This window comes from Ahaetulla prasina, chromosome 11, assembly GCF_028640845.1.
Source record: "Ahaetulla prasina isolate Xishuangbanna chromosome 11, ASM2864084v1, whole genome shotgun sequence".
Lineage (NCBI taxonomy): Eukaryota > Metazoa > Chordata > Lepidosauria > Squamata > Colubridae > Ahaetulla > Ahaetulla prasina.
The window spans coordinates 6,121,609-6,146,392 of record NC_080549.1 but is presented as its reverse complement, the minus strand read 5'-3'; the positions used below and the strand labels follow the sequence as shown (position 1 = coordinate 6,146,392).

Sequence of the window (24,784 nt, the reverse complement as noted above, 5' to 3'; positions counted from 1 at the left end):
CCGGAGAACAGGAAGGGGAAGGGCGCGGGAAGCGGGCCGCCCTCTCCGGGTCCCGGTGCGCAAGAGCGCGCGCCAGCGGAGCGCAGGGAAGCTTGCAGCAGCAGTAGCAGCAGCAGCGCCGGGGAAGCCGATCGAAGCGCAGCAGGAGCGGCTCGCGGAGGGGGATGCTCGCCCGCCTGGGCAACCGGCGTCCCGGGGAGGCGGTGGATCTCTAGGCCGGCCGCTTTTCGGTTCCTCGGGGGCGTCGTCGCCGGCTGCGGAGAGGCGGTGGTGATGCGCCGTGCGGGTAACGGGGAGAAGCCAGTAAAGGAGAATATTTGTAGTTCGGGGTTGAGGGGATTTTTGTCGGAGGTTGGTGGCTTTTTTTTTGGGCGGACGTTTCAGGACCCAACTAGGTAACATCATCCGGGGTAGGTAGAAGAAAGTGGGGTGCGTGGAAAGGAGGAGGAGGAGGAGGAAGATGATGACGACTGTGGGGTCCTTGATGCTCTCTGAGCTTGGTTGTTTTCTTGCAGACGTTTCATGACCGAACTAGGTAACGTCATCAGTGGTAGAAGGGATATGGTTTTGTGAAGGGGAGGAAGAGGAGGAGGAGGAGGAAGATAATGACTGTGGGGGTCCTTTCCTTGATGCTTTCTGAACTTTGTTTTCTTGCAGACGTTTCATGACCCAACTAGGTAACTTCAGCAGTGCTAAAAGAAAGTGGGGTGTGTGGAGAGGAGGAGGAGGATTCTGGGATCCTTGATGCTCTCTGAGCTTGGTTGTTTTTCTTGCAAGATGTTTCATGACCCAATTAAGTAACATCATCAGTGCTAGAAGAAAGTGTGGTGCGTGGAGGGGAGGAGGAGGAAGATGATGACTGTGGGGTCTTCCCTTGATGTTCTCTGAGCTTGGTTGTTTTTCTTGCAAGACGTTTCATGACCCAACTAGGTAACTTCAACAGTGCTAAAAGAAAGTAGGGCGTGGGAGGAGGGGGAGGGGGAAAGAGGATTGGGATTATGGGGTGCTTAGTGCTCTCTTGGTTTGGTTTTCTTGCAGAGTTTCATGACCCAAACCAGGTAATTTCATCAGTTGCTAGTCAGCACTAGCTCATCACACTGATGTGAGCTCAGAGAGCACCAAGGACCCCATATTCCTCCTCCTCCTCCTCCTCCTCCTCCTCCTCGCAAACCTCACTCCCTTCCAGCCCTGATGATGTTACCTAGTTGGGCCACGAAAACCCCCGAGCATCAAGGGCCCCTCAATGGGAAGAGCATCGGGCTTGGCTGGTGACGATGCAGTGGGGCGATGCCAGCCTGTCCGGGTTTGGGGGGGGACTGTCCGTCCTTTTCTTCTCGGCCTAGCCTATCTGCCAAGGTTGTTGATCGGGGGGGGGGGGGGGGGAAGAGAATTTGGGGTGGCTTTGCTGGAAGAGAGAAAGGGGGGACCCAAAGGAGTTCTCCCAAGGCTCACCTTCCCCAACCTGGCAGGCAGCACGTTTACAGTGGCCAGGATGGGGTGAGGGCTGGGGTGTGTGTCCCAGAGTTATGTTGTCTAGTTGATGGATTTGATGGGATTAGGGGTTCCCCCTTCTTGAACCCTGTTCTGGAGGAGAGGGGGTGTGTCACTGGATTGTCCTCTACCCTGCCTTCCTCTTCTTATTCAAAGAAAAATAAGGCAGACTCCGCGGAAGTTTGCTAAATATCACCCTTCCTTCCCCAAAATCTTTTCTGTGCTTTTCTGCCCCCAAAGAAATGTTCCCGATTGCAGAGAAAATGGGATTTTTTTTAAAAAAAAAGCTGACATGCGGAGAGGCAGCTGTTTACAAAAGATTACAAAAGATTGCTTAGGGTCCCAAGGATTTGGCCCCTTAGGGGACCTTCTTCCCTTGGGGGTGGGTGGGTGTTTGGAAGCCAGGCTTCCCTAACTCCTTCCAGCTGTGCCCTCTTCCAGATGTGTGGGGTTCGGGCTCCTTCCAGCTCTGCCTGCGCCCACGGGGGTTGGGGGGGGGAGAACCGAACCCTGAAATTTGGATGGAAAGTGGCTTTTTGCAAAGGTTAGGATGGGGGGGGCAGGTCGGACTCAAAAGTCACCCACATCCTGTAAGGGGTAGTGGTAGGTGGTGGAAACGTGGTGTGGTTGGGGAGGGGGGGGAATCATTGCCATTGGGGTTGCCAAATCGCCCCACATCTGTGCCAGAAGGAACTTGCTTCCCCAGGGCTGAATATGGCCCTAGATGCATTGTTGTTGTTGTTGTTGTTGTGTGTGTGTGTGTGTATATGTGCGTGCGAGCTTTGGGGGTGTGTGACCCCCCCCCAAAGTTGTCATTGATCGCCTGGGGGTCTTGGTTCCCCCAGGACAGTCCTGGAGGCTCCTTGGGGGAACAGAGCTCCGGATGAGTCCTGCCTCGGCCCCGGGTTCAAATCCAGCCTGCCGGGAGTGAGCAAGACCCCTGGGGCGGGGAGAGATGGGGGGGTCTTCCCTCCAGCAAGGGGTGAGCTTTGCTTGAGGGGGAAATTGAGTATCATTGGGGGGGTGTCTTGCTGGGGGCTGCCCCCTGGACCCCTTTGCCGGGGGTCAAAAGAAGAGATGAATCCTGCCCCTCCTGCCTTGGCCCAGGGTTCAAATCCAGCCCGCCAAGAGCCAGCAAGACCCCAAGGGGAGAGATGGGAGGGTCTTCTCTCCAGCAAGAGGTGAGCTTTGCTTGGGGGTTGATTATCATGGGGGGTTGTCTTGCTGGGGCTGCCCCTGGACCCCTTGCCAGGCGTCAAAGGGGAACGGAGCTCTAATGAGTCCTGCCTCGGCCCCGGGTTCAAATCCAGCCCGCCTGGAGCCAGCAAGACCCCAAGGGGGAGAGATGGGGAGGGGGGTCTTCCCTCCAGCAAGAGGTGAGCTTTGCTTGGGGGAGGTTGATTATCATGGGGGTTGTCTTTCTGGGGCTGCCCCTGGACCCCTTTGCCAGGTGCCAAAAGAGGGAACGGAGCTCCTAATGAGTCCTGCCTCGGTCCTGGGTTCAAATGCAGCCTGCCAGGAGCCAGCAAGACCCCAAGGGGGAGAGATGGAGGGGGTCTTCCCTCCAGCAAGAGGTGAGCTTTGCTTGGGGGGGGTTGATTATCATGGGGGGGGGTTGTCTTGCTGGGGGCTGCCCCCTGGACCCCTTTGCCAGGCATCAAAAGTGGGAATAGAGCTCCTAATGAGTCCTGCCCCGGGCCCCGGGTTCAAATCCAGCCCACCAGGAGCCAGCCGGGGGAGAGGGGTGTGTGTGTGGGGGGGTTTCTTCTTCCCTCCAGCAAGGGCGGTGGGTGGAGGGAGGGTCGGTCTCCCCGTAGCCCCAGGTGGGCACGTGGGGGAAAGGGAGTGACCCGACACTTAGTCCTTCGGAGGAGAGGAAGCCTTCCCGGGGCCGGGGGGGGGAGGAGAGGAGACCCCCGGGAGAGCCCCAGGCCGAGCGAGCGAGCGAGGGGGGGGCGGCGGGGGGCGAGGAGAGGGGGCGCGGCGGGTCCCCCCCGGGGGGGCCGGACCAGGAAACGGCGGCGGAGGAGAAGGAGGCGAGGCAGGCCCGGTAGGCCGCGGCGCGGGAGGAGAGGCCGAGGGGCGGCGGCGGTGGCGGCAGGTTGGAGGCGGGCGATCCGGAGGGGCCTCGCCGCGCTGAGGGGCTCTGAGGGGAGGGACTCCCAGGTCCCATCTGGCCGGCTTGCCTGGGACTCCAGCTCCCATACGCCTCGTCTCCCCCTCGGACTCCAGCTCCCAGCTGCCAGGTTTGCCTGGGACTCCAGCTCCCATACGCCTGGCCTGGCTGAGACTCCAGGTTCCAGCTGCTAGGTTTGCCTGGGACTCCAGCTCCCATCCACCCAGTTTGCTTGGGACTCCAGCTCCCATACGCCTCGTCTCCCCCTCGGACTCCAGCTCCCAGCTGTTAGGTTTGCCTGGGACTCCAGCTCCCATCCACCCAGCTTGCTTGGGACTCCAACTCCCATACGCCTCGTCTCCCTCTCGGACTCCAGCTCCCAGCTGCTAGGTTTACCTGGGACTCCAGCTCCCATACGCCTGGCCTGGCTGAGACTCCAGGTTCCAGCTGCTAGGTTTACCTGGGACTCCAGCTCCCATTCACCCAGCTTGCTTGGGACTCCAGCTCCCATACACCTCGCCCCCCCCCAGACTCCAGCTGCTAGGTTTACCTGGGACTCCAGGTCCCATCAGCCTGCCTTCCCTAAGAGGACTCCAGGTTCCAGCTGTTAGGTTTGCCTGGGACTCCAGCTCCCATCAGCCTGCCTTGCCTAAGAGGACTCCAGGTTCCAGCTGCTAGGTTTACTTAGGACTCCAGGTCTCATCTGCCTGGCCTGCCTGAGACTCCAGCTCCCATCCACCCAGCTTGCCTGGGACTCCAGCTCCCATACGCCTCGTCCCCCCTCAGATTCCAGCTCCCAGCTGCTAGGTTTACCTGGGACTCCAGCTCCCATCAGCTTGCCTGCCTGAGACTCGAGGTTCTAGCTGCTAGGTTTACTTGGGACTCCAGGTCCCATCCCCCTGGGCTGCCAAGGATTCCAGCTCCCATCTGCTTGGCCTGCCTGAGACTCCAGCTCCCATCCATCCAGCTTGCTTGGGACTCCCATCTGCCGGTCTGCCTGAGACTCCAGGTTCCAGCTGTTAGGTTTACTTGGGACTTCAGGTTCCATCTGTCTGGTCTGCCTAGGACTCCAGCTCCCATCTACTTGGCCTGTGTGGGACCCCACCTCCCATCTGCCTCGCCTGCCTGAGATTCCAGCTCCCAGCCGCTAGATTTAACTGGGACTCCAGCTCCCATCTGTCCGGCTTGCTTGGGACTCCAGCTCCCATCTGCCTGACTTTGCTGGGACTCCAGCTCCCATCCTTTCTGTTTGGCTCGTATTCCTGCTCCCATCTGCCTGGCTTGTCTGAGACTCCAGCTCTTATCTGCCTAGCTCCTGTAGGTGCTGAATATCTGAAAGTACTCCAGTTCCCATCTGCCTGTCACTTGCAGGCATTGGGGTGAGTGCAGAACGTTGAGTTGTGTCTGGGACTCCAGTTCCCATCCACCTGTCTCCCTAGGTGCTGTGCATTTGGTTCCCGTCTGCCTGTCTCCTGCAGGTACTGGAGTGAATCCAGCACATGTGGGATTATCTGGCACTCCAGTTACCATCATCCTGAGCACTGGGGAGTGATGGGACAACATTTGGAGAGGGAGTGCCATGCCAATTCCCACCTTCCTATCTTCCATGGGCCCAGTGCCTCTAGAAGTGTCTGGAACTACAACTCCCATTTGCCTGAGCACTGGGGGTCCCAAATGCCTGGATGGGACAGGAGTCAAAGATAGGAAATCAAGATAATCCCTCATCCTCTCTAGCATGCGTGAGGATGGATGTTGTAGTCCCACATATCTGGAGGGGAGGTCTTATAGAGGGAAGCTGGGAGTTCTTTGCAAAAAGAAGACTTATGGGAGAAGGAGCCTGCCCTATGGAAGGGGATGATGGGTTATAGGGGCATTTCTAGCATTGCATTGGCATGGTGCTCAGTGACCGTAATAAATATTTGATTTGATTTGATTTGAGCATTGTTTTGGGGAGGTGGCAACGTGGGGTGCTGCCCCTGTGCCGTGGCTGTAGTGGTGGGGTTAGTGTTATACAGCTAGTCCTCGACTTACGACGACAAAGGAGCCCAAGCATCTGAATTTTGATCACAGGATCATACAACTATAAAGGTTGTAACTGTGAAAAATGATCATAAGTCACCTTTTTCAGTGACGTCATAATTTTGAACGGTCACTAAATCAACTGTTGTAAGTCGAGGACTACCTGTACAGATAGTCACTTAGCGACCATTCAAACTTACAACACTGAAAAAATAATGACTTTGGACCAATCCTCGCACTTACCACTATTACGGTATCCCTACGGTCACGTGATCAAAATTCGAGCATTTGGCAATCTGCACGTATTTATGGCGTTTGCGTAACGGTCCCTGGGTCATGGGACCACCATCTGTGACCTTCCCAACCAGCTTCATCATCCTCTTTTAACGACCCGATAATCCCTTGCGGGGTGGAGTCTGGGCCACTGAATGGAGCTAGCAGAGTGTTTAATGGCCAGATGCCCTTCCTGTCGCCAGTGCTGAGTTTTGTTCTTCAGATACATTCTCACTGTGCCCGGAGAGAGAAATACCTGCCTCTACTTCCGACAACTAAAATCACTGGAGGAAGTAGGATTCACTTACCAGCAGCCTGATTCACTTAATGACTGCAGTGACTCCCATAACAACCATTGGCATGAAGGTTATGGAATTGGGTGCAACTCAGCTGCTTTGTTTTTCCATGGAAATTCTGTTCTCTATATATAGGATTCCCTCTATTTTTTAGAGTTGAGTTGAGTATCTCAGAGTTTTTACAGTGAGGATGAGCAACTCAAGGCTCTAAATCGTTCTAATTTAACGAGTTTTCTGTATTTCTAGCCAGTTAAGAACAAAAATTCAGCAATGAGAAGGTTATGGACTCCCATTTCACATGACCTGTGGAGGAAATGACCAGAAATTGAAGCAAATAAAAAGATGTCGAGGTTAGTTTGTTTCCCCTGTTCCTTCCCTCCCCACACACACCTTAAACTTTTATCTGGGTTCAGATGGGGTTTATCTACTGGGTTAATTTGGGGTTCAGGCTATTATATGGAGCAACACAGCTTTGAAAGAGATCTCATACATTAAAAATAATACCCTAGACTTGTGTAATGCTGTCTTTAAAATTAAGAATAAAAATATTCTACACAAGTAAGGAACTATGAACTAGAAATAACTTTACCAAGTAAGGAAAAACAAAGCAAAGTGTAATTTTAGCCATTTTGCAGAAAATCCACCCCCTCGTTTGCTTTGGGGTGCGGGGAGTGGGGAAGAGCAATTGTACCAGAGTCGTTCTATGAGGAAGGTGGGCAGTTTCTAAATACGTTATATAAATAAATATAGATATAATAAGGCAAACGGGGCTTCAGCAAGACCGTTATGAGACTAAATTCAGCAAGGAGTAGTAGCAAAGGCCCTTTAAGGCGAAAGACATTTTCCATTTGGTTTGCTTGCTAAAATTTCTGTGATTAAGAAGAATATACATACCGTGTTTCCCCAAAAATAAGACCCTGTCTTATATTTTTTCTGAACCCCAAAATAAGCGCTTGGCCTTATCGCCATGCGCTCAAAAGCCTGATTGGGCTTATTATCAGGGGAATGTCTTATTATGGGGGAAACAGGGTAGTTTCAGAATATATGAAGAATATACTTTCAAAGCCCTAAGACCTGTTTACCCTCTGCAACTAACCCAGAAATAAATTCAGATTAAGTTAGGTGTTTTCAAATGTTCTACTGGAGGCCCGTTTCCCCCCCAGAAGTTGGCTGTGTACAAGTTTGCAGACCAGTTTGTCTGCCCTGTTCAAAATGGGCTGCTTTTTATTCATTTAAGGCATTTAAATGCCACCCTTCACGTTCCAGGGAAGTCTGTATCGCTGACGCTGGGTTTGTGGGTGTGTTATTATTTCAAGAGGATGTTTATCAGAAAGAGAGATGGTCGTGTTGTTCTCCATTGGCAGCGCATTTCGTGGACGTACAGCTGTGATGGAGATGTTTTGTAAAAGATGGGCACAGGTGATGCCTTTGCCTCTGGGTGTATTTGATTGTTCAGGCTCCCTTGAGTTCGGCAATTGGGGTCTGAAAAAATCTCAGAAGAGAGCTTGGTAGAATTCGCTAGTAACCTTCCTCTGCACATTCGCGCCGTGGCACGGTTGCGCAGAGAACAAAGGAACGCCTTAGTAACTTTTAACATTCGGAAGACAGTTCTGAGTAAATTCTCCCATTTATCATGCAGAGCCTGAAGACAAGACCGGCAAAGAACAGGAACATGCGACCCAAAGATCCAAAAATTGTCGCCAAGTTCAAAAAAGTAACTGGAATTCCCACCACCTATTAATCGCTTCTCAAAGGGCACGCTCAAGGTTTGTAAAGGTTTAATAATCGCATGGGCTTGGTGGAATAGATTGTTCTAGATTAATAGAAAGATAGATTAACAGGCATCCTCAGAGCAGATATATTTAGCCCTTGAACTGGTTAAAAACTGAAAATATATGTCTCAGAACGGTAAGACGAGAATGGAAAAAATGGCAAAAAGCAATTTCAGTGCTCTACACAATAGTATTGATAAAATTGAGCTTATTGAGAAAAAGTGGGTTTTGGGGCTTATTTGCAAATTAGTTAAAATGGTTTTTTTATATATATTAATGATAAGCACTTTTAATCAGTGGCAATCTGTTAAAAATTGCAACGTTTGATGTGTTCAATTTACTTAATCCTTTGAAGTAGCATGCAATTTACAGAAGGTTTTACTCCCATATGATCTTGTTAGAATTACTAAATAGCGCAGATTTTTTTAAAAAAAAAAAGTCTTAATATTAACAATCCTAATTGTCCCTTATTAATTGTGAAATAATTTGGAGTGGATGGAATTTCTAAGTAAACAGAATTCTGTCTAAAGATGTCTATCTTCTTTTATTCTACAGCTTAGAGTCTGTCAGATCAATTCCTGCTTGGCATTTTTTTTCCCTTGACATCTTGAATGGTCTGTCTCTTCCTGAAGAACAATTCAAATGAATCTTGTTTTTAATTTCCCTTGTTGCTGAAGGTTTAGATGTATTAATTTTAAGTCCTTCTCTTATCCAATTAAGTTAAAGATCATATTAGTTATGCTTGTTATAATACAGTAAAAACAATGTGACTGCACTGAGTTTTAAATGAGTAGATACTATGATATTGCAATGACATATGTGCAAATTTAAATTGGATTAACTCCCACCGTAAGTAACAATTTATAAAAACCAATTAGGCTACCACAACAAACTCAGTGAAGTCCTTGGTGTTCTCTGAGCTTGGTTGTATCTTGCAGATGTTTCATTATCAAATTAGATAACGTCATCAGTGCTTGATTAAAGTACTAGCACTGATGATGTGACCTAGCTTGGTGATGAAGCATCTGGAAGGAAGCAAACAAGCTCAAAGAGCCCCTAAGGACTTCCCCTTTCAACTGTGAGCTACAAATGTCCTCCTCCATCAGAACGAACTTTTTCAGATATAATCAAGAGTCAATCAAGATATAAAATCAAGAGTCCTCAACCCCTGGGCCATGGCTGTCCGAAACGTGCTTTTTCAAGAGGCAATTGCACTTTTTCTGGTTGGTTGGTTGGTTTTTCTGTGAAGACGTTTTGCTTCCCATCCAAGAAGCTTCTTCAGTTCTGACAGAAACTTCGATTCCCCACTATCCTGTCAGAGCTGAAGAAGCTTCTTGGATGAGAAGCGAAACGTTTTCAAATGAAAACCAACCAACCAACCAATCAACCAAAGTTTACTCGCCTCTTGAAAAAAAACACCTTTGGGTTTGAAGGGTAGACAGGCCTAAAGCCACTTTTGCCAGAAGTTACAGACTGTCGTTGGGCGCACGTAAGTTGTCTTTGAATTGTTTTTCCGAAGGGATATTCGGACGCCATGACGGTCACCCTTGTCTGCGATCCCTCCGAAGCCACGGAGCTGTGCGCGGCTCAGCAGCTTTACCTGAAGCCGGTGGCGAAACTGACAATCAGCGTGGTACTTCCGGAACACACCGGCTCTACCCGGGCTTTCTCCAAGTGGGAAGTGATGGACAAGCTGAAAAACATCATCTCCCCGGACCAGTTGACCAGCGTGAAGGTCTCGAAGAGCACCAAGGCCTTCATCCGCTTCGAAGGAGAAGCCGAAACCAAGCGTTTGGTCTCCAGCCTGAAGGAGAAGCTCCACGGCCAGCTGATCAAGCTGAACGGATTTAAGGAAGACCTGCGGGTGGTCGCGACGGAAGCCCCTCCCGACGGCCCACCCGCTCAGGAATCCGAGCCCCAGGCCAAGACCCGAAAACAGCTGGAGGAGGAAGAGCAAAGCCAGGTGGTTCCCGACTGCGTCTACCTGGAAGGCCTGCCCTGCAAGTGGTTCGCCCCCAAAGGTTCGGATAGCGAAACCCCCAGCGAGGAGGTCTTGAGGGCGGTCTTTGGCACTTTCGGGGAGATCAAGAACATCGACATCCCCATGCTGGACCCCTACCGGGAAGAAATGGTGGGGAGAAGCAGGAATCACTTCGTTTTCCGTGGGATGAGGTCCTTCGAAGCCTTCGTCCAGTATCAGGAGCCCGAATCGTTCGCCAGAGCCATGGAGGCGCTGAAAGGCATGAAATTGATGTTCAAAGGGGACGACGGGAAAGCTCTGGCGTGTAACATCAAGGTAAGGCGTCGTTTGCGCTCGTGGGGACACGCTCTAAGCCAGGATCGCGAGAAAGAAACCCAAACCACGTACCCCAGAAATATAGGATCAAATGAGTCCCGAATTGGTAGACCGGAGAACGCTCGTCAGCTCTGCTTCCTATCCAGTGCGGTGCATTTTTTCCTCCAGGATGGATTTAATTTCAATCAAGGCGATTTAAATCACTAGTAAAAAGGCTTGATTTAAATTGATTTAAATCCTAATTTTTAAAGAGCAACTATCGTCTCTTTATATACTCTCTCTATATACCCTCATGCTACATAACTAAGCTCCATTTCATGCTGAATAAACTAAACTATTAATGTATCGTAAATAGAAAACTATCTTTAGATCGATTTTTTACTCCAAAAGCATTTTATTAAAATAAATTTAATTTTTTTTTAAAAAAAATTCCGATTTAAATTGAAAAGAATCTGATTTAAATTTTTTAAAAATCCAATTATTTTGATTTTTTTTTAAAAAAAAAGATCGATTTTTATCCACCCTTGTTTTTTTCCCCATAAAATTCCACGCCATCATAAATCAGTTTTCACAAGGACATCATCCCCTTCCTGTCTTGCTTTCACATGCAGGTAGTCCTTGACTTACAACCATTCGTTTAGTGACCGGTCAAAGTTATGTGGTTGAAAAAAGTGAGTTACGGCCATGTTTCACACTGTTGTCCCCCCCCCCCCCATGATCATGTGATCAAACTTCAGACGCTCGGCCACCAACTCATAGTTATGACGGCCACAGTGTCCTGGGGTGTCCTCCTGACAAAATCAATGGGGAAGCCAGATTCACTTAATGACCGTGTGACTAATTTATCAGCCGCGGCGATTCGCTTAAGAAAGCGGATCAAGCAAGTTGACAAAATGAGGCAAAACTCACTTAACAAATGTCTCAGAAGTGCAACAGAAATTGGGAGGGGGGTGACTGTTGTGGTCGTAAGTCGAGGACTACCTGTAACTGGCTGCAATTGACTTTTCTTATGAGGCGCATCAGCTGTCCAGAATGTCCTTCCGAAAACGATTCTGCCACTTCCTTAAATTTCCGGGTAATCCTCCGGTTATGACCGATCGCTTAGCGACCATTCAAAGTTACAACCGATCTCCCTGGAGGTACTTGCGATTTGATGCGATGTTCCGACGGTCGGCACTTCCCTCCCCCCCGCCCTCCCCCAAGGTCTTGTGACCACACTTCAAGTGTTCGGCAACTGTGTCGCATTTATGGCTGCCACATCCCGTGGTCCCATAACTAGGTTGTATGCCTGTTTTGCCGAAAACGCGCGTTTCTTCCCAGTGTTTCGGCAAAACGGCGCCCGTAGCAAAGCTTCGGTTCGCTTAACGTCTTCGGCCTCCGCTTAACGCCTGCTGCAAAAATCGGTCATTCAGTCGGTCGCGCGGAAGGATCTAATTTAAGACCATCCTGAGTTAACGATCTTGATGGTCAGGTCCCATGACGGTCATAAATCGAGCGTAACTATCTGTACTTTTATAAGGGCCAATATCGCCCTAGGTTTTCCGTATTTCGTTCGAGAGCCGGGGTGTCAAACTCTTATTTCATTGAGGGCCGCATCAGGATTCTGTTTGATCTCAGGGGGTGGGGTGGAGCCATGGTGGGCGTGGCCAGCTCTGGGTGTGGGGGTACTCGTGTCAGGGGCACCTGTGGTGGCCAAGTGCTAAGGCAGGACTTTCTTGAGACCCTCCCTCACTCTCATTATAATCTCCCTTCCTTCCTTCCTTCCTTCCTTCCTTCCTTCCTTCCTTCCTTCCTTCCTTCCTTCCTTCCTTCCTTCCTTCCTTCCTTCCTTCCTTCCTTCCTTCCTTTTATTTATTTATTTGAATTTATATCCCACCCTTCTCCGAAGACTCAGGGCGGCTTACACTATGTTAAGCAATAGTCTTCATCCATTTGTATATTATATACAAAGTCAACTTATTGCCCTCAACAATCTGGGTCCTCATTTTACCTGCCTTATAAAGGATGGAAGGCTGAGTCAACCTTGGGCCTGGTGGGACTTGAACCTGCAGTAATTGCAGGCAGCTGTGTTAATAACAGACAGACTTAGTCTGCTGAGCCACCAGAGGCCCCTTCCTTCCTTCCTTCCTTCCTTCCTTCCTTCCTTCTTTTTCTTCTTTTTCTTTTTCTTTTCCTCTTCACTCTTCTTGCTTCTTCCCCTCTTTCCTTATTTTTCCTTCCTTGCTCTCCTCCCATCTTTCCTCCTCTTTTATCTTTTCCTTTCTCCTTTCCTATTCCTTCTTGCGTGCTCAAATGCAAAAGGGGAAACATTTCTGCTTTTGTTTTGTTTTTACTTTGTTTTGCTAGGCCCCCCCCACACCCCAAGCTCCACTTTTGCTGGCGGAGGCACTGCTAGCCAGCCCTGCAGGCCAGATCTAAGCACCCCGCGGGCCTTGAGTTTGATACAGGGGTGAAATTCAGCAGGTTCTGGCCGGTTCTGGAGAACCGGCAGCGGAAATTTTGAGTAGTTCGGAGAACCGGCAAATAACAGCTCTGGCTGGCCCTGCCCCCAGCTGATCGGGAGATTTTGCAGGATCCTTCCCCCAGGAGTGGGGAGGGAATGGAGATTTTGCAGGATCCTTCCCCTGCCACGCCTACCACAACATGCCCATCAAGCCACGCCCACAGAACCAGTATTAAAAAAATTTGAATTCCACCACTGGTTTGATACCCCTGTTCTAGGGTATAACTCTTTTGCCTATGAATAATAAGCAATTCTATATATATGGGACAGAAAGCAAGTCCGAATTAGCCATGCGCTTTGTTGTTGCTGTTTTGAAACAGGTGACATCCGACGCCACTAATCATTTCAGTGAGAATGCTATAAAACAGAGAACCCTAGAAAGATTAACCCTCCAAGGCCTAGAGCGAGAGAGAAAGAGAGAGGAGAACAGAGGCAGAAAAGGGACGGAAAGGTGAGGATCTTAAATCACTGGCTTTCGTTAATCACGTTAATCGTTCGGGAAAACACACCCGTGTGTATGTGTGTGTGTGTTTGTGGAATTTGAGAGAAGCGAGCAAGTTACAGGTTAAAAAGGCCAAATCATTGGGCCTCCCTGCATTTCAAACTGTGGACCAAGAGCATTGACATTTTGGGGGGTGGGGGGCTCATGGTCTTTTTAGACTGAGGACATGCAGGAAGTCCTTGACTTATAATGATTCGTTTAGTGATGAAGTTTCTGTGACCCTGAAAAATATGAGTCGTCCCCAGTGACTCGCATTAATTTACCGTGAGGGCTGCAGCTTCCCCATTATGACCATTTGTCACCTCCCCAGCTGTTTTGTGTCCAGCAAATTCAACGGGGGGGGGCAGCTTTGCTTAACGACCTCATGATTCACTTAACAACATGAGACATGACTCATTCAACAGCCGCCTTGCTTAGCGACATAAGTTCTGGCCCCCTAATTATGATCCTAATTCGAGGGCTGCTTGTACACGTACGTTGTCCTATTTTTCCCTAATTTATTTTGGGTCGGCTAGCAAAAAGACAGTGGCTCAATTCCATCACGTTCGCTCAAAACAGGCTGCTAATTCCTGGAAATCTTACTCGGGACGCTTACTCGCCTCCTGAGATTTCAGCAAATGTTTTCCTCGCGATCCCCACGTATAATATTTATCGTGAGAGTTTGGACTCTCACTACTGAAATAGATCAAAGTTGAGTGAGGACGTTACCTTGAATACACTGCATTATAATAATTATTGTACATTTAACTTTCTATGAAGTTCTGGCAAATGTTACAACCAAACATAACCTTAGACAAGAGAAAGGTAAATTCAGCTGGACAATTACTCCTGTTCAATATGGCTATGTTGACCACATAAACCTGTGGTTTATGTCTGAATAAATAGATTCCAAAGTCTGTTAATAATTTGAGAGCTAGTTTTCAAATAGGTTGCAATCACAAACATCATAAGTATAATTGGCTGATGGGTTCACTTGCAGTTCACTTTCTCACTGCCTGCTGTTCTCTTAAGGCAGAAATATGTCTAGCCTGAAATAAATATATTATTATTATTATTATTATTATTATTATTATTATTATTATTATTATTATTATTATTATTATTATTATTATTATTATTATTATTACCGTTTCCCCCCAAAAATAAGAGCCTGTCTTATATTTTTTTGAACCCTGAAATAAGTGCTTGGCCTTATTGCCATGTGCTCAAAAGCCTGATTGGGCTTATTATCAGGGGTGTCTTACTTTGGGAGGAAACAGGGTATTATTATTATTATTATTATTATTATTATTATTATTATTATTATTATTAAGATCACAATGCAGTTCAAGATCCTTGAAGCCTTAGTAAGACCACACCTAGAATCCTGCATCCAGTTTTGGTCCACATACTAAAAAAGATGTTGAGACTCTAGAAAGAGTGCAGAGAAGAGCAACCAAGATGATTAGGGGACTGGAGGCTAAAACATACGATGAATTGGTTGCAAGAACTGGGTATGTCTAATTTAATAAAAAGAAGGACTAGGGGAGACATGGTAGCAGCGTTCCAATATTTGAGGGGCTGCCACAAAGAGGAGTGGGTCAAGTTATTTTCCAAAGCCCCCGAAGGTCAGACAAGAAACAATGGATGGAAACTGATCAAAGAGAGATTCAAAATTAGGAGAATTTTTCTGACAGTGAGAACAATCAACCGATGGAACAGAAGTTGCCTTCAGAAGTTGTGGGAGCTTCATCACTGGAAGCTTTCAAGAAGAGATTGGACTGCCATTTGTCAGAAATGATGTAGGGTCTCTTGCTTGGGCAGATGACCTACAAGGTCCCTTCCAAGTCTGTTAATCTGTTAAAATCCAGGGTGGACTGTTAACATCTGCTTGTAAGTTTATAGTACTGTTGTTTTCTCAGTCTGCTTTGCTTCTCCCAGTGGGTTCTGCAGACATAAGTACACCTGAGCTCTGTTAGATTCTTTCCCCCCCCCCCCTTTTAATTCTGCAGGGAGGGTTCCACCCACTCCGTTGGGTTTGGAACAAAGGTTGTTATGCTACAGACCAAAATAGCTTTGCAACTCTCTGGACAAATGCAGTGCTTACAAGGTTTTCTGTTCCCATCCTTCCAACCATTCAGCCTTGTATATAAAATGCTGGCCTTTTATTCCTAGGGCGCTGAACGATATCGTGCGATTGCTTAGCATTTAGCGCTTGGTACAAAATTATGACAGGTTTAAATGGCGTCTCCCTTAAGCAGCTTAAGTAATCCAAAGGAAGAAAACGAAAGGAGTGTCCAACAGAATAGAAGTCAAACAATACAGAGGAAAAAGGCAACCCCCACGAGACTATAGGGAGAAGGTTGGTTAAGAAATGTGAGAATAAATTTAAGAAGTAAAATACATCGACGCGACGTATTTGCTTCGCCACTGCGGCAAAAAGTTGCAAAAAGTTGGGTCTGACTCATTCAGGGGTGGGCTTCGAAAATTATAGCAGGGGGTTCTCTGCCCGGTTGCTGGGTGGGCGTGGTCATGGTGGGCGTGGCCTAGCCGGCCTTCTGCACCACAGTATGGGGGGTCGTTTTGGCCCTCCCTAGGCTCCGGAGGCCTTTTTTGAGCCTCCGAGAAGGTGAAAACTGCCTCCCCAGGCTCTGGAGGCTCTCCGGAGCCTCTGGCCCGTTTCCAGCCTTCCCAAACTTCTAGCAGGCCCGTTTTTCGTTCTCCCCGAGCCTCCACACGCGCCCTTAGCTTGCCTGCATCCAAAACGGGCCGCGTGGGAACTCTGGGGAGGGGTGGGCGGGGCCAGCCAGGAGTGAGTTTTGGGTGTTGTCTGAACTGCTCAGAATCTTAGCTAGAGGTTCTCCCGAACCCCTGCAAACCCCCCCCAGCAGCCTACCCCTGGACTAATTTAAAAAAGCGCCTTACTTAGCTCTGGACATGCTGTTTTCTCAAGTCTACCACCCGGATGACCCAATTAAGGACCTTCATAAGTTACAACTGTGGTCATAAGTCAAGGACAGTCTGTACTAGTCTGCCGTATCACTTGATCCGCAAGGAAGCGAGGGAGGCTCAGAGCAGCCATGGGAAACCACAGATGGTCTCTTTGGAGAGAAGGTGCTGGGAGGGCCAGAATAACTTTGGTAGCTTGGTAGCCGTGGTAGCTCAGGCTGGTAAGAAGCCTGTTATTAGAACACAGCAGCCTGCAATTACTGCAGGTTCAAGCCCGGCCCAAGGTTGACTCAGCCTTCCATCCTTTATAAGGTAGGTAAAATGAGGACCCAGATTGTTGGGGGGGCAATAAGTTGACTTTGTAAATATACAAATAGAATGAGACTATTGCCTTATACACTGTAAGCCGCCCTGAGTCTTCGGAGAAGGGCGGGATATAAATGTAAATTAAAAAAAAAAACTGACTCCTCTTTCATGCGTAGGTGTAGAAGGAACCTTTGCAACCAACCACCCCTTAAATGAGACAACAGACCTAGGAATCGCACCCAGGGTCAGCCAGTAATTTCTTTTCTTTGAACACACATTGTTTTGGTTTTGCTGCCACGTTTGTGACCACCGATGACTTATTCTTCTGCAAGCTGATTAAACCCTACTGCCTTGGGAGCTGTGTTCCTAAAAAAACATGATAAGCAACCTCAGGGCCTCTACTGTAGATAGTTTCCAAGGGCATCCCTCAGATTCTTCGGCGCCTGTTTGCGCCAGCCAAGGCTTATGGGGTAGATAGTTTCCAAGGGCGTCCCTCAGATTCTTCGGCGCCTATTTGCGCCAGCCAAGGCTTATGGGAGCTGGGAAGCCAAGCAGCGCTCCCCAATTTCTGCTCTTAAAAAGTTCATCTGGTTTTACAAGGCTGGTTGCCCTTAAAATCTGGCCCGAGAGGGAGTCATCCTGGAGACAAGAAGTGAGATTAGAGGCAGTTAAGATAACAGAAAAATGAACAGCGTGACCTCTAAGCAAGAGAGAATGATATGCATGCTGATTTTTAAAATAAAAATAAAAAAAAATCTCACACAGGAGGCAAATTTCAAGTGCCCTTGGAAAGGATTAAAGCTTTAATTGGGAGTGTCAGCCTGGCCTTGCTGTACAGCTGCTAATAATCAGAATATTGTAGGAGTGTCAGATCTCTCTAAAGAGTAGCTCAAATTTCTCTCCAGCTTATTTTACATCTCCTTGGAAATCTGCAAGGTGGTTTTGTACGTTGGTAGCAATTAGATTTCACAATGGGGCTCGTTTTTACTCTTTAACAACCTGCAACGCTTGTGTAAATAGAATAGAACAGAACAGAACAGAATAGAAATTGGAATAAATAGAATAGAATAGAATAGAATAGAATAGAATAGAATAGAATAGAATAGAATAGAATAGAATAGAATAGATATAGGAGAGAATAGAATAGAATAGAATAGAATAGAATAGAATAGAATAGAATAGAATAGAATAGATATAGGAGAGAATAGAATAGAATATAATTCTTTATTGGCCAAGTGTACATAAAAGAAAAGATACATTCGTCAAGAATCATAAGGTACAACACTTAATGATAATCATAGGATACAAATAAGCAATCAAATCATACAAGGAAACAATCAATATAAATCGTAAAGATACAGCAACAAGTTACAGTCATGCAGTCATAAGTGGGAGGAGATGGGTGATGGGAACGATGAGAAGATTAATAGTAGTGCAGATTTAGTAAATAGTTTGACAGTGTTGAGGGAATTATTTGTTTAGCAGAGTGATGGCGTTTGGGAAAAAACTGTCCTTGTGTCTAGTTCTGATAGGTATATGCCTTTAAACGGTTCCGTTATCGCCTAGAAAAAGACGGGAAGAGGAGGACAAGAAAGGTGGAGAAGGACGGCGGAGGTCTAAGATCAAGAGGCGAGAAAAAAGGCGCATCGACCGAGAGGAGAAACGCCCCAGGAAGCATTTGAAAGCAACAGCTGCAGAAGGACTCAATTCCCCAGACCTGCCTGAATGGGAGGAGAGAAAATACATCTTAGCTCAGAGAAGGGTGGAGTCAATTAGGCTCCTCACAGTGCTGCTAAGCCAAATAAAAGTAAGAATATTTGTAAACGTATCTATTCCAAAGGGAGTTATTGATCTTTTCAGTTCTTTTCGGGCAGGGGAGATCAGCTGGTTCATTTTAAGCGATTGAGCCCTAAAACATTGTTTGATGGACGTATCCATTCGATATGCTCCCAGCTGTCTCTTAAAATGCTTGGATTGTTTTATAGTCTTAGAACTGTAAGCCACCCAGGGTCACAAGGTTGAATTGGGTGGCTATAGAAATCAAATCACATCGCATCGCATCAGATCAAATTAAATCGATCGATCTAAGAAGAGCGGTGCGGTGGCCTAGAGGTTAGAGCTCTCGCCTCACAATCAGGAGGGCTGTGAGTTTGATCCTAGGTAGAGGCGGATATTTCTCTCTCTCGGCACGGTGAAACTATATCTGCTGAATGAAACTCCGTGTTGGCAACAGGAAAGGCATCCGGCCAGTAAACACTCAGCTCTAGTCAGTTGCCCAGACTCCACCCGGCAAGGGATTATGGCAGAGGTGAAATATAAAATTTGTTACTACCAGTTCTGTGGGCGTGGCTTGGTGGGGGGGGGAATGTGACTGGGTGGGGCTTTTTTTTTTATTTTTAAAAGCATTTTTTCTACAACCTCTTCGGCTGAAGAGATTGTAGAAAAAATGCTTTTTAAAGGATTCTGACGATCCCAGCTGAGTTGCCTGATCGCCAGAACCCTTTAAAAGCATTTTTTACAACCTCTTCGCCCAAAGAGGTTGTAGAAAAAATGCTTTTAAAAGGTTTGGACGATCCCAGATGAGCCATGCGATCATCAGAGGCTTTTTTTTTTACTTTTAAAGGCATTTTTTCAGCCGAAGAAAAAACGCTTTTAAAAGTTAAAAAAAAAAAACCCTCTGATGATCGCACGGCTCAGTTGGGCATGGGGGAGGGGGGGGCAGGGATTTTTGCTACCAGTTCTCTGAACCACCCGCCACCATCGCTACCGGATTGGGAGATCCGGTCCAAACCGGGAGCATTTCACCCCTGGATTATGGGGTTGTTAAAAAAAAATGATGAAATCAATCAGTCTAAGAATGTGTTTCTTCAAACAGAGTAATTTCAATTTTGTTAGAAGTATTGGAGAGAAACAGACACTGCATTATATCTTTCCCTTCACTTGAAAGAGGGTGAAGGAATAAGAGCTGTATTAAAATATACTATTAAAACTCTCATGTCTGTAACCTTTAGCTGGGCGAACCGGAGGAGGCCAAACCAGGAACTGAAATTTGGCAAATTTTACAAAAACGTTTTATGACGTCAACATTATCGTAGTGCAATTTAATGACCACACTAAGAATATCATAAATATCATTTCCTGTGGTCACCTCCCCTTGTTTGATGGCGCTCTGCGGTTCAACGGGGGCTACTTTCAAGGCAGATACACACCTCTGAGCATCCCCTGGAATTTTTAAAAAAGAACTTACCAAGTACATTAGCACCTCTGTCATTATCGAAGGCATAAGGAGATATTTCTGAAACAGTGATCGAATGAGTCTCGGCTTGTCTAGTTTAAAATAATACAATTTCTCTCTCCCCCCCCCCCCACAATTTCATTGGGTTAAGAGCCATTGAAATTGATCCAGTTCCTACTAGTGCCCAATGATGGTTTGCAGATGAGAAGATACAGATGTTCTCCGTCTAACCAAGGTGGCAGGGATGGGCTTCAAAAATTTTAGCAAGGGGTTCTCAGCCTGGTTGCTGGGTAGGCGTGGCCATGGTGGGCATGGCCTAGTCCGCCTCCTGCACCACAGCAAGGGGGGGTTGCCCTCCCCAGCCTCCGGAGGCTTTCCTCGAGCCTCCGGTAGGGCAAAAATGGCCTCCCCAGTCTCCGTAAGCCCGCTGGGCCTTATTCCCAAACTTCTGGTAGGCCAGTTTTTCACCCTCCCCGAGCCTCCGCTCATGCCCTGCACTTACCTGCATCCAAAACGGGCCACGTGGGGACTCCTGGGAGGGGCTGGGTGGGCGGGGCCAGCCAGGAGTGGGATTTGGGGAGTTCTCCGAACTCCACAGAATCTTAGCTAGAGGGTCTCCCTGCGAACCCCCAGCCTCCCACCCCTGAAAGGTGGATGAAACCCAAATTGCATGTGAGCTCTTCCTTGTTAGACTGTGGACTCCCCTTCACTTTGTTGTGCAGTAATTCCGTTTGTCTTTCTGTTTCTCCTCAAGAACTTTGTGCTGTCCTCCGGGCAAGCAGAGGCCCATCTTCCGGAACCTCAACCTGAAGAGGAGAAGGTTTCCTCCCCCGCTCCCGTAGAGGACACACGCAAGGAGGAGACAGATGTGCCTCACCTTGAACATCCGGCAGCAGAGGATGAGACTCAGCCTGCCTATCCTTCTGCCCTGCTGGAAAATGTCACCATCGAAGAAGAGAAAGAAGAACAATTCCTGGCTGGAGACTCCCCTCCTTCCTTTAGAAAAGCGCTTTCAAACGAACCCGCTGCGAGGGCCGTCACCAGCCACTTAACGGAGAACGTTGCCCACCCCTTTCGCGCCGGGGGTTTGCTGCAAGTGACGGTCACTCAGGACTGCCAAGCGATCGAGTCGTCCCCCGACAGGTGGGCTTACCTGAGACCCCACTTGAGGTCCTTCGCGGATGCTCCCTGCGTAGCCAAGCCTAAGAAGCAAAAGGTTTACGAAACGGAGGAATTCATACATTATTTACTGAACTACTACCAAACGCCCCGATACGCACGAATCTGTCCCAGCGCACAAAGCCCGTCGGATACGTCTTGGTGGAACAGGGTGGTGTCTTGTTCTGGAGACGGCTTCCGGGTCAAACTGAAGAACAGAGATGAAGACTGCTGGACGGACGAGAGTTTAGGATCGGATCTTCCGGAAAACGAGCCCCGAGAAGATGACGAGGGTGACCCCTGGGAGATAATTGACGGACGGTCTGAGCCCGCAGAAGACCAGGCATGCCCTCAAGAGTTTAGCGAAAGCTACCAGGGAGAATGGGACGATTCCCTGGAGGAGGACAGTGTCGGCTCCCCGCCGGATATCTTGCGTAGCCCCATCCCAGGAGGACGCAACAATATCTCTCGCCCGAAAACCTCCCAAGAACAAACAACCGAAATGACCGCTTTGTCGTCTCCCACTATGTATAAACTGAAAGACCTGCTGGAAGAGATCAGCAGCGATTCGGAATATTTCAGCGAGGCGCTTAACGAAACCCGGAACCCGTCGGAACAAAGAAACGGCGGCTACCAAGGCAGCTGCAAGACGTGGACTCTCCACCACAACCAGCAAAAGGCCAAAGAACTCTTGATACGCGTCCAGAACGTGGGCTGCGAGGGCCACGACGGGAGACGTAACGCCCGCAGCTTCTGTTCCGGTGCAGAATGCTGCGACTCCCCTGCAATGAAGCCCAAGACGAGGTTCAAGAGATCCGGCGGCAAACTCTGGTACGAAGAGCCGAAAATCCAATGGCTGTCCAGCGAAGAGGAGAGGGACCTCAGCAGGAAGAAGAAGAAGAAGAAGAGGAAAAGGTTCTCAGACAGTTCCTTCCCGGATGAGGAGGCGCAATTCCTCGAAACCAACCACCGCAGAGAGTTGGAAGCCTTCAGCGAGATCCAGAGGAAATGTAGCAAGCTCATCCATCGCAAAGCAAAATGTAAGACTCTCCGGCCCTTGGAGGGGACCTTCGAAATCAAAGACCTCATCCATTTCAGTGCCTCTCCATCGCAGGAGGAAGCCCAACAGATGACGACGGGTAAGGGGAACCTGGACGTTGGCGAGAGAAGGCACAAAGCCGACGACCGGCAGCGACTTTCCAGGCGCCTGGTGGAAAGGTGATAATAAGAGTTGGCAGCTCAGGGATGGAGTAGAAACGGCGGGAGACGTAGGCGGAGGATCGTGGCATCCAAAGAACTCGATGGATAAAGCAAGTCAACAAGAAGACACACACACCCCTCAACTCTTTTGAGTTCCTTGCCTTTCTCCCTTGCTTTGCAGGGTCCTTTCCTATTGGAGAAGCATCTGGAAACGGTTCGCCAAAGGGTGTCCTTTGGTTTCCTGTCATCCAGCTCAGCTCGTGCCTGGACTCCTCCATCTTTGGGGGCAGACCTTGGGGGGGGGGACGGGGCAGGGGCGGGGAGGATGCTAGTTTGGTTGATTCCGACGGGATGGCAGGGACCTTGGAAACGATTGGAGTAGAAGTTCATATTAAGTCGTTTTATACAACCCCTCTAAAAGGGCTTCACTGCAGAGCCCGAACTTTGATAATATTGCCTTGAGGGTTGGTTGGAGTGTGTGTGTGTGTGTTTTTGTTTAGCTTTGGTTGTGCTGGGTGTGTCCTCTGCATGCTGGAAAAGGAAGAGCAGCGTGGGTGAGACACCTCATCGCGTCATCAAAATAGGTGGCAGGGTGTCAGTTGACCGGATTTGAGGTCCTTACAAACCCCTCTCTTTTTCCTTTTTTTTTTGGAGCGGCTTTACAATTCAGAAACTCGTGTGCGGGTCACCCAGCAGTTCCAAGAAATCTTGGTTTCAAATCCCCCCACCCCAATTCAAAGGCCGAGCATCTCCCTCAATATTGTCAGAAAGAGAACTGGGCGGGAGAGAGAAAATACTAATATTTGTAATAAGGCAGAGAAGAAAGAGGTTTGATAACTTAAAACGACCAAAAGAAAAAGAAAAAGTGAGATTAGAAAAGCTTTATCCAGGATTGCACATTGGTGAAATTCTGTCTGATCTCTGCCATTTCCTGATTCCCCCCCTAACCCCACCTTTGGAAAAACTGGGTAACCAAGATAACCCAGAGTTTCAACCAGCTTACCTTATTCTGCCCCCAAAAATAAAGTTTTGTGTTGACTCATCCATTTTTCTGATTTGAGGGGGAAAAAACAACCGCTCTTTAATCTCATGGAGTGAAGATGACCTTCAGAATTGCAGGGCTCCACCAATTCTCCCTGCACTACTGCTCTAAATAATCCCTTGAAAACTGGCAGAAGGAACGCTGATAGGATGAAGGTACCCTTCCCATGTACCGGACTGACAGCATCTTTGGAGAAGGGGTTTAAATGGGCAGAAACTGGAAAAAGCGTTCAATCTAACTAGCGTTTTCAGCTTGCAGCTTTCGTCCATTTGATCCCCTTCGGCTCCCTGTCTGAGCACTTTCGTGTTTTTAAAAAAAACACATCGAGAGCTTATGTGGCAATTCTTCTTCATTGCCATCCACTTCGATCCTGATTTAATGGACTGTGCCCAGAACAGGGGTCTCCAACCTTGGCGACTTTAAGCCTGGTGGACTTCAACTCTGGTGGACTTCAACAAAGCTGGCTGGGGGATTCTGGGAGTTGAAGTCCGCCAGGCTTAAAGTGGCCAAGGTTGGAGACCCCTGGCCCAGAAAGTTAAGAGTTTTGCACCTGAGATAGGTAAGAACTCGTATTCAGCTCCAGGGAAGTCCTTCTGAGGCCTCCTCCAGTGTGGGTCTTCCCTTGCTTTGTCGGGCGTGCTGCCGATTTAGTGACAAACCAAGGTGGGTTTCGGGTGGGTTTCTTCGTAGGAAGGCCCCGAAGACTCAACGTGGGGTGGGGGGGCCTTCTTGGCATCCCGTTGAACAAAAGTTGGTTTGAACAGTAAAACGGAGTTACGAAAGTTTCTTTGTTGATGTTTGGGAATCCCCATTAGCAAGACAAAGCCTCCAGGTTGGTGGTATTAGTTGCTGGAAACAAACACGGGTGAAAAAATACCCACTAAATTAAAGGGACACCCCCCCCCCCCGTCTTAAATGGCCGTCACCAAATTTGGTGATTTGGCAGTTCTCGGAGGGTGCAAATGGTCTCAGCCTGGATCGCAGGACCGTAATTCCATGCAGAGAGGGTGGGGGGAAATAAACAAGACCTTTTGGTTCCAGTTTCCGCTTCACTTTAAACGTGATTTATTTATTCCATGTCATTGTACTTTTTCGTGATACGACTTAGCTAGCGATAACGTTTGTTATAAACTTTGGCTCCGATAAAAGTAGTGACGAAACCCAAAAGTACGCAGGGATTTTTCTGTGCTTAAGACCCGTGTCCTGCTGGTCATCGGTGGTGGTTCCTTTCGGCTTTTGAAAGCCCCGACTTTAAAACTTTGTAACGCTAACCTTTTCTTCTTTGCTCTGGTGAGGGAAAAGAAATTCGTTTCCTGAGCGGGTGAGTGACAAGTATTTTTCTCTATAAAGAACTTTTTTGTACTTGCATTGTTTCTTAGCCCTCTGGATTCCAATGGAAAGTTAGCTGTGAATAAAACTTGTTTTATAAGAACATCCTTCTGGGGACTACGGCGATTGTTTGTTTTCATTGCAGACATGATTTCTGGGTTTCCCTTCCCCTCCGTTTCGAGTCTTTCTCTCTTTTGTCTTTGTTTGGAACTGATTTGCCGATGTCCTTTTGAATAAAACGTTTGCGCTCACTTTTAAAAAGTGCTTGGTTCCTTGACTGGAAAATCACCAAACCTGTTTTATAAGCCTGTCTTCTGA

The 24,784-nt window shown here is 48.1% G+C and overlaps 1 protein-coding gene across 12 annotated transcripts; it reads left to right on the top strand.

Annotated features, from left to right (window-relative positions):
- The first annotated feature begins 32 nt into the window (after positions 1 to 32).
- Positions 33 to 24,573, top strand: LOC131204967 (A-kinase anchor protein 17B-like). Of its 12 annotated transcripts, none has more exons than XM_058196696.1 (7): positions 34 to 230; positions 6,442 to 6,545; positions 7,835 to 7,961; positions 9,487 to 10,263; positions 13,087 to 13,217; positions 18,069 to 18,309; positions 20,492 to 24,573. In XM_058196696.1, exons 4-7 carry the CDS (start codon positions 9,502 to 9,504, stop codon positions 22,115 to 22,117), a joined length of 2,760 nt encoding a protein of 919 aa, XP_058052679.1. In that variant the 5' UTR covers positions 34 to 230; positions 6,442 to 6,545; positions 7,835 to 7,961; positions 9,487 to 9,501; the 3' UTR covers positions 22,118 to 24,573. The 12 variants fall into 12 exon arrangements, with proteins under 12 accessions (XP_058052683.1, XP_058052679.1, XP_058052677.1 ...); XM_058196694.1 differs by having other exon boundaries at positions 34 to 267; XM_058196692.1 differs by having other exon boundaries at positions 34 to 286; positions 6,446 to 6,545.
- The last annotated feature ends 211 nt before the right edge of the window (positions 24,574 to 24,784 follow it).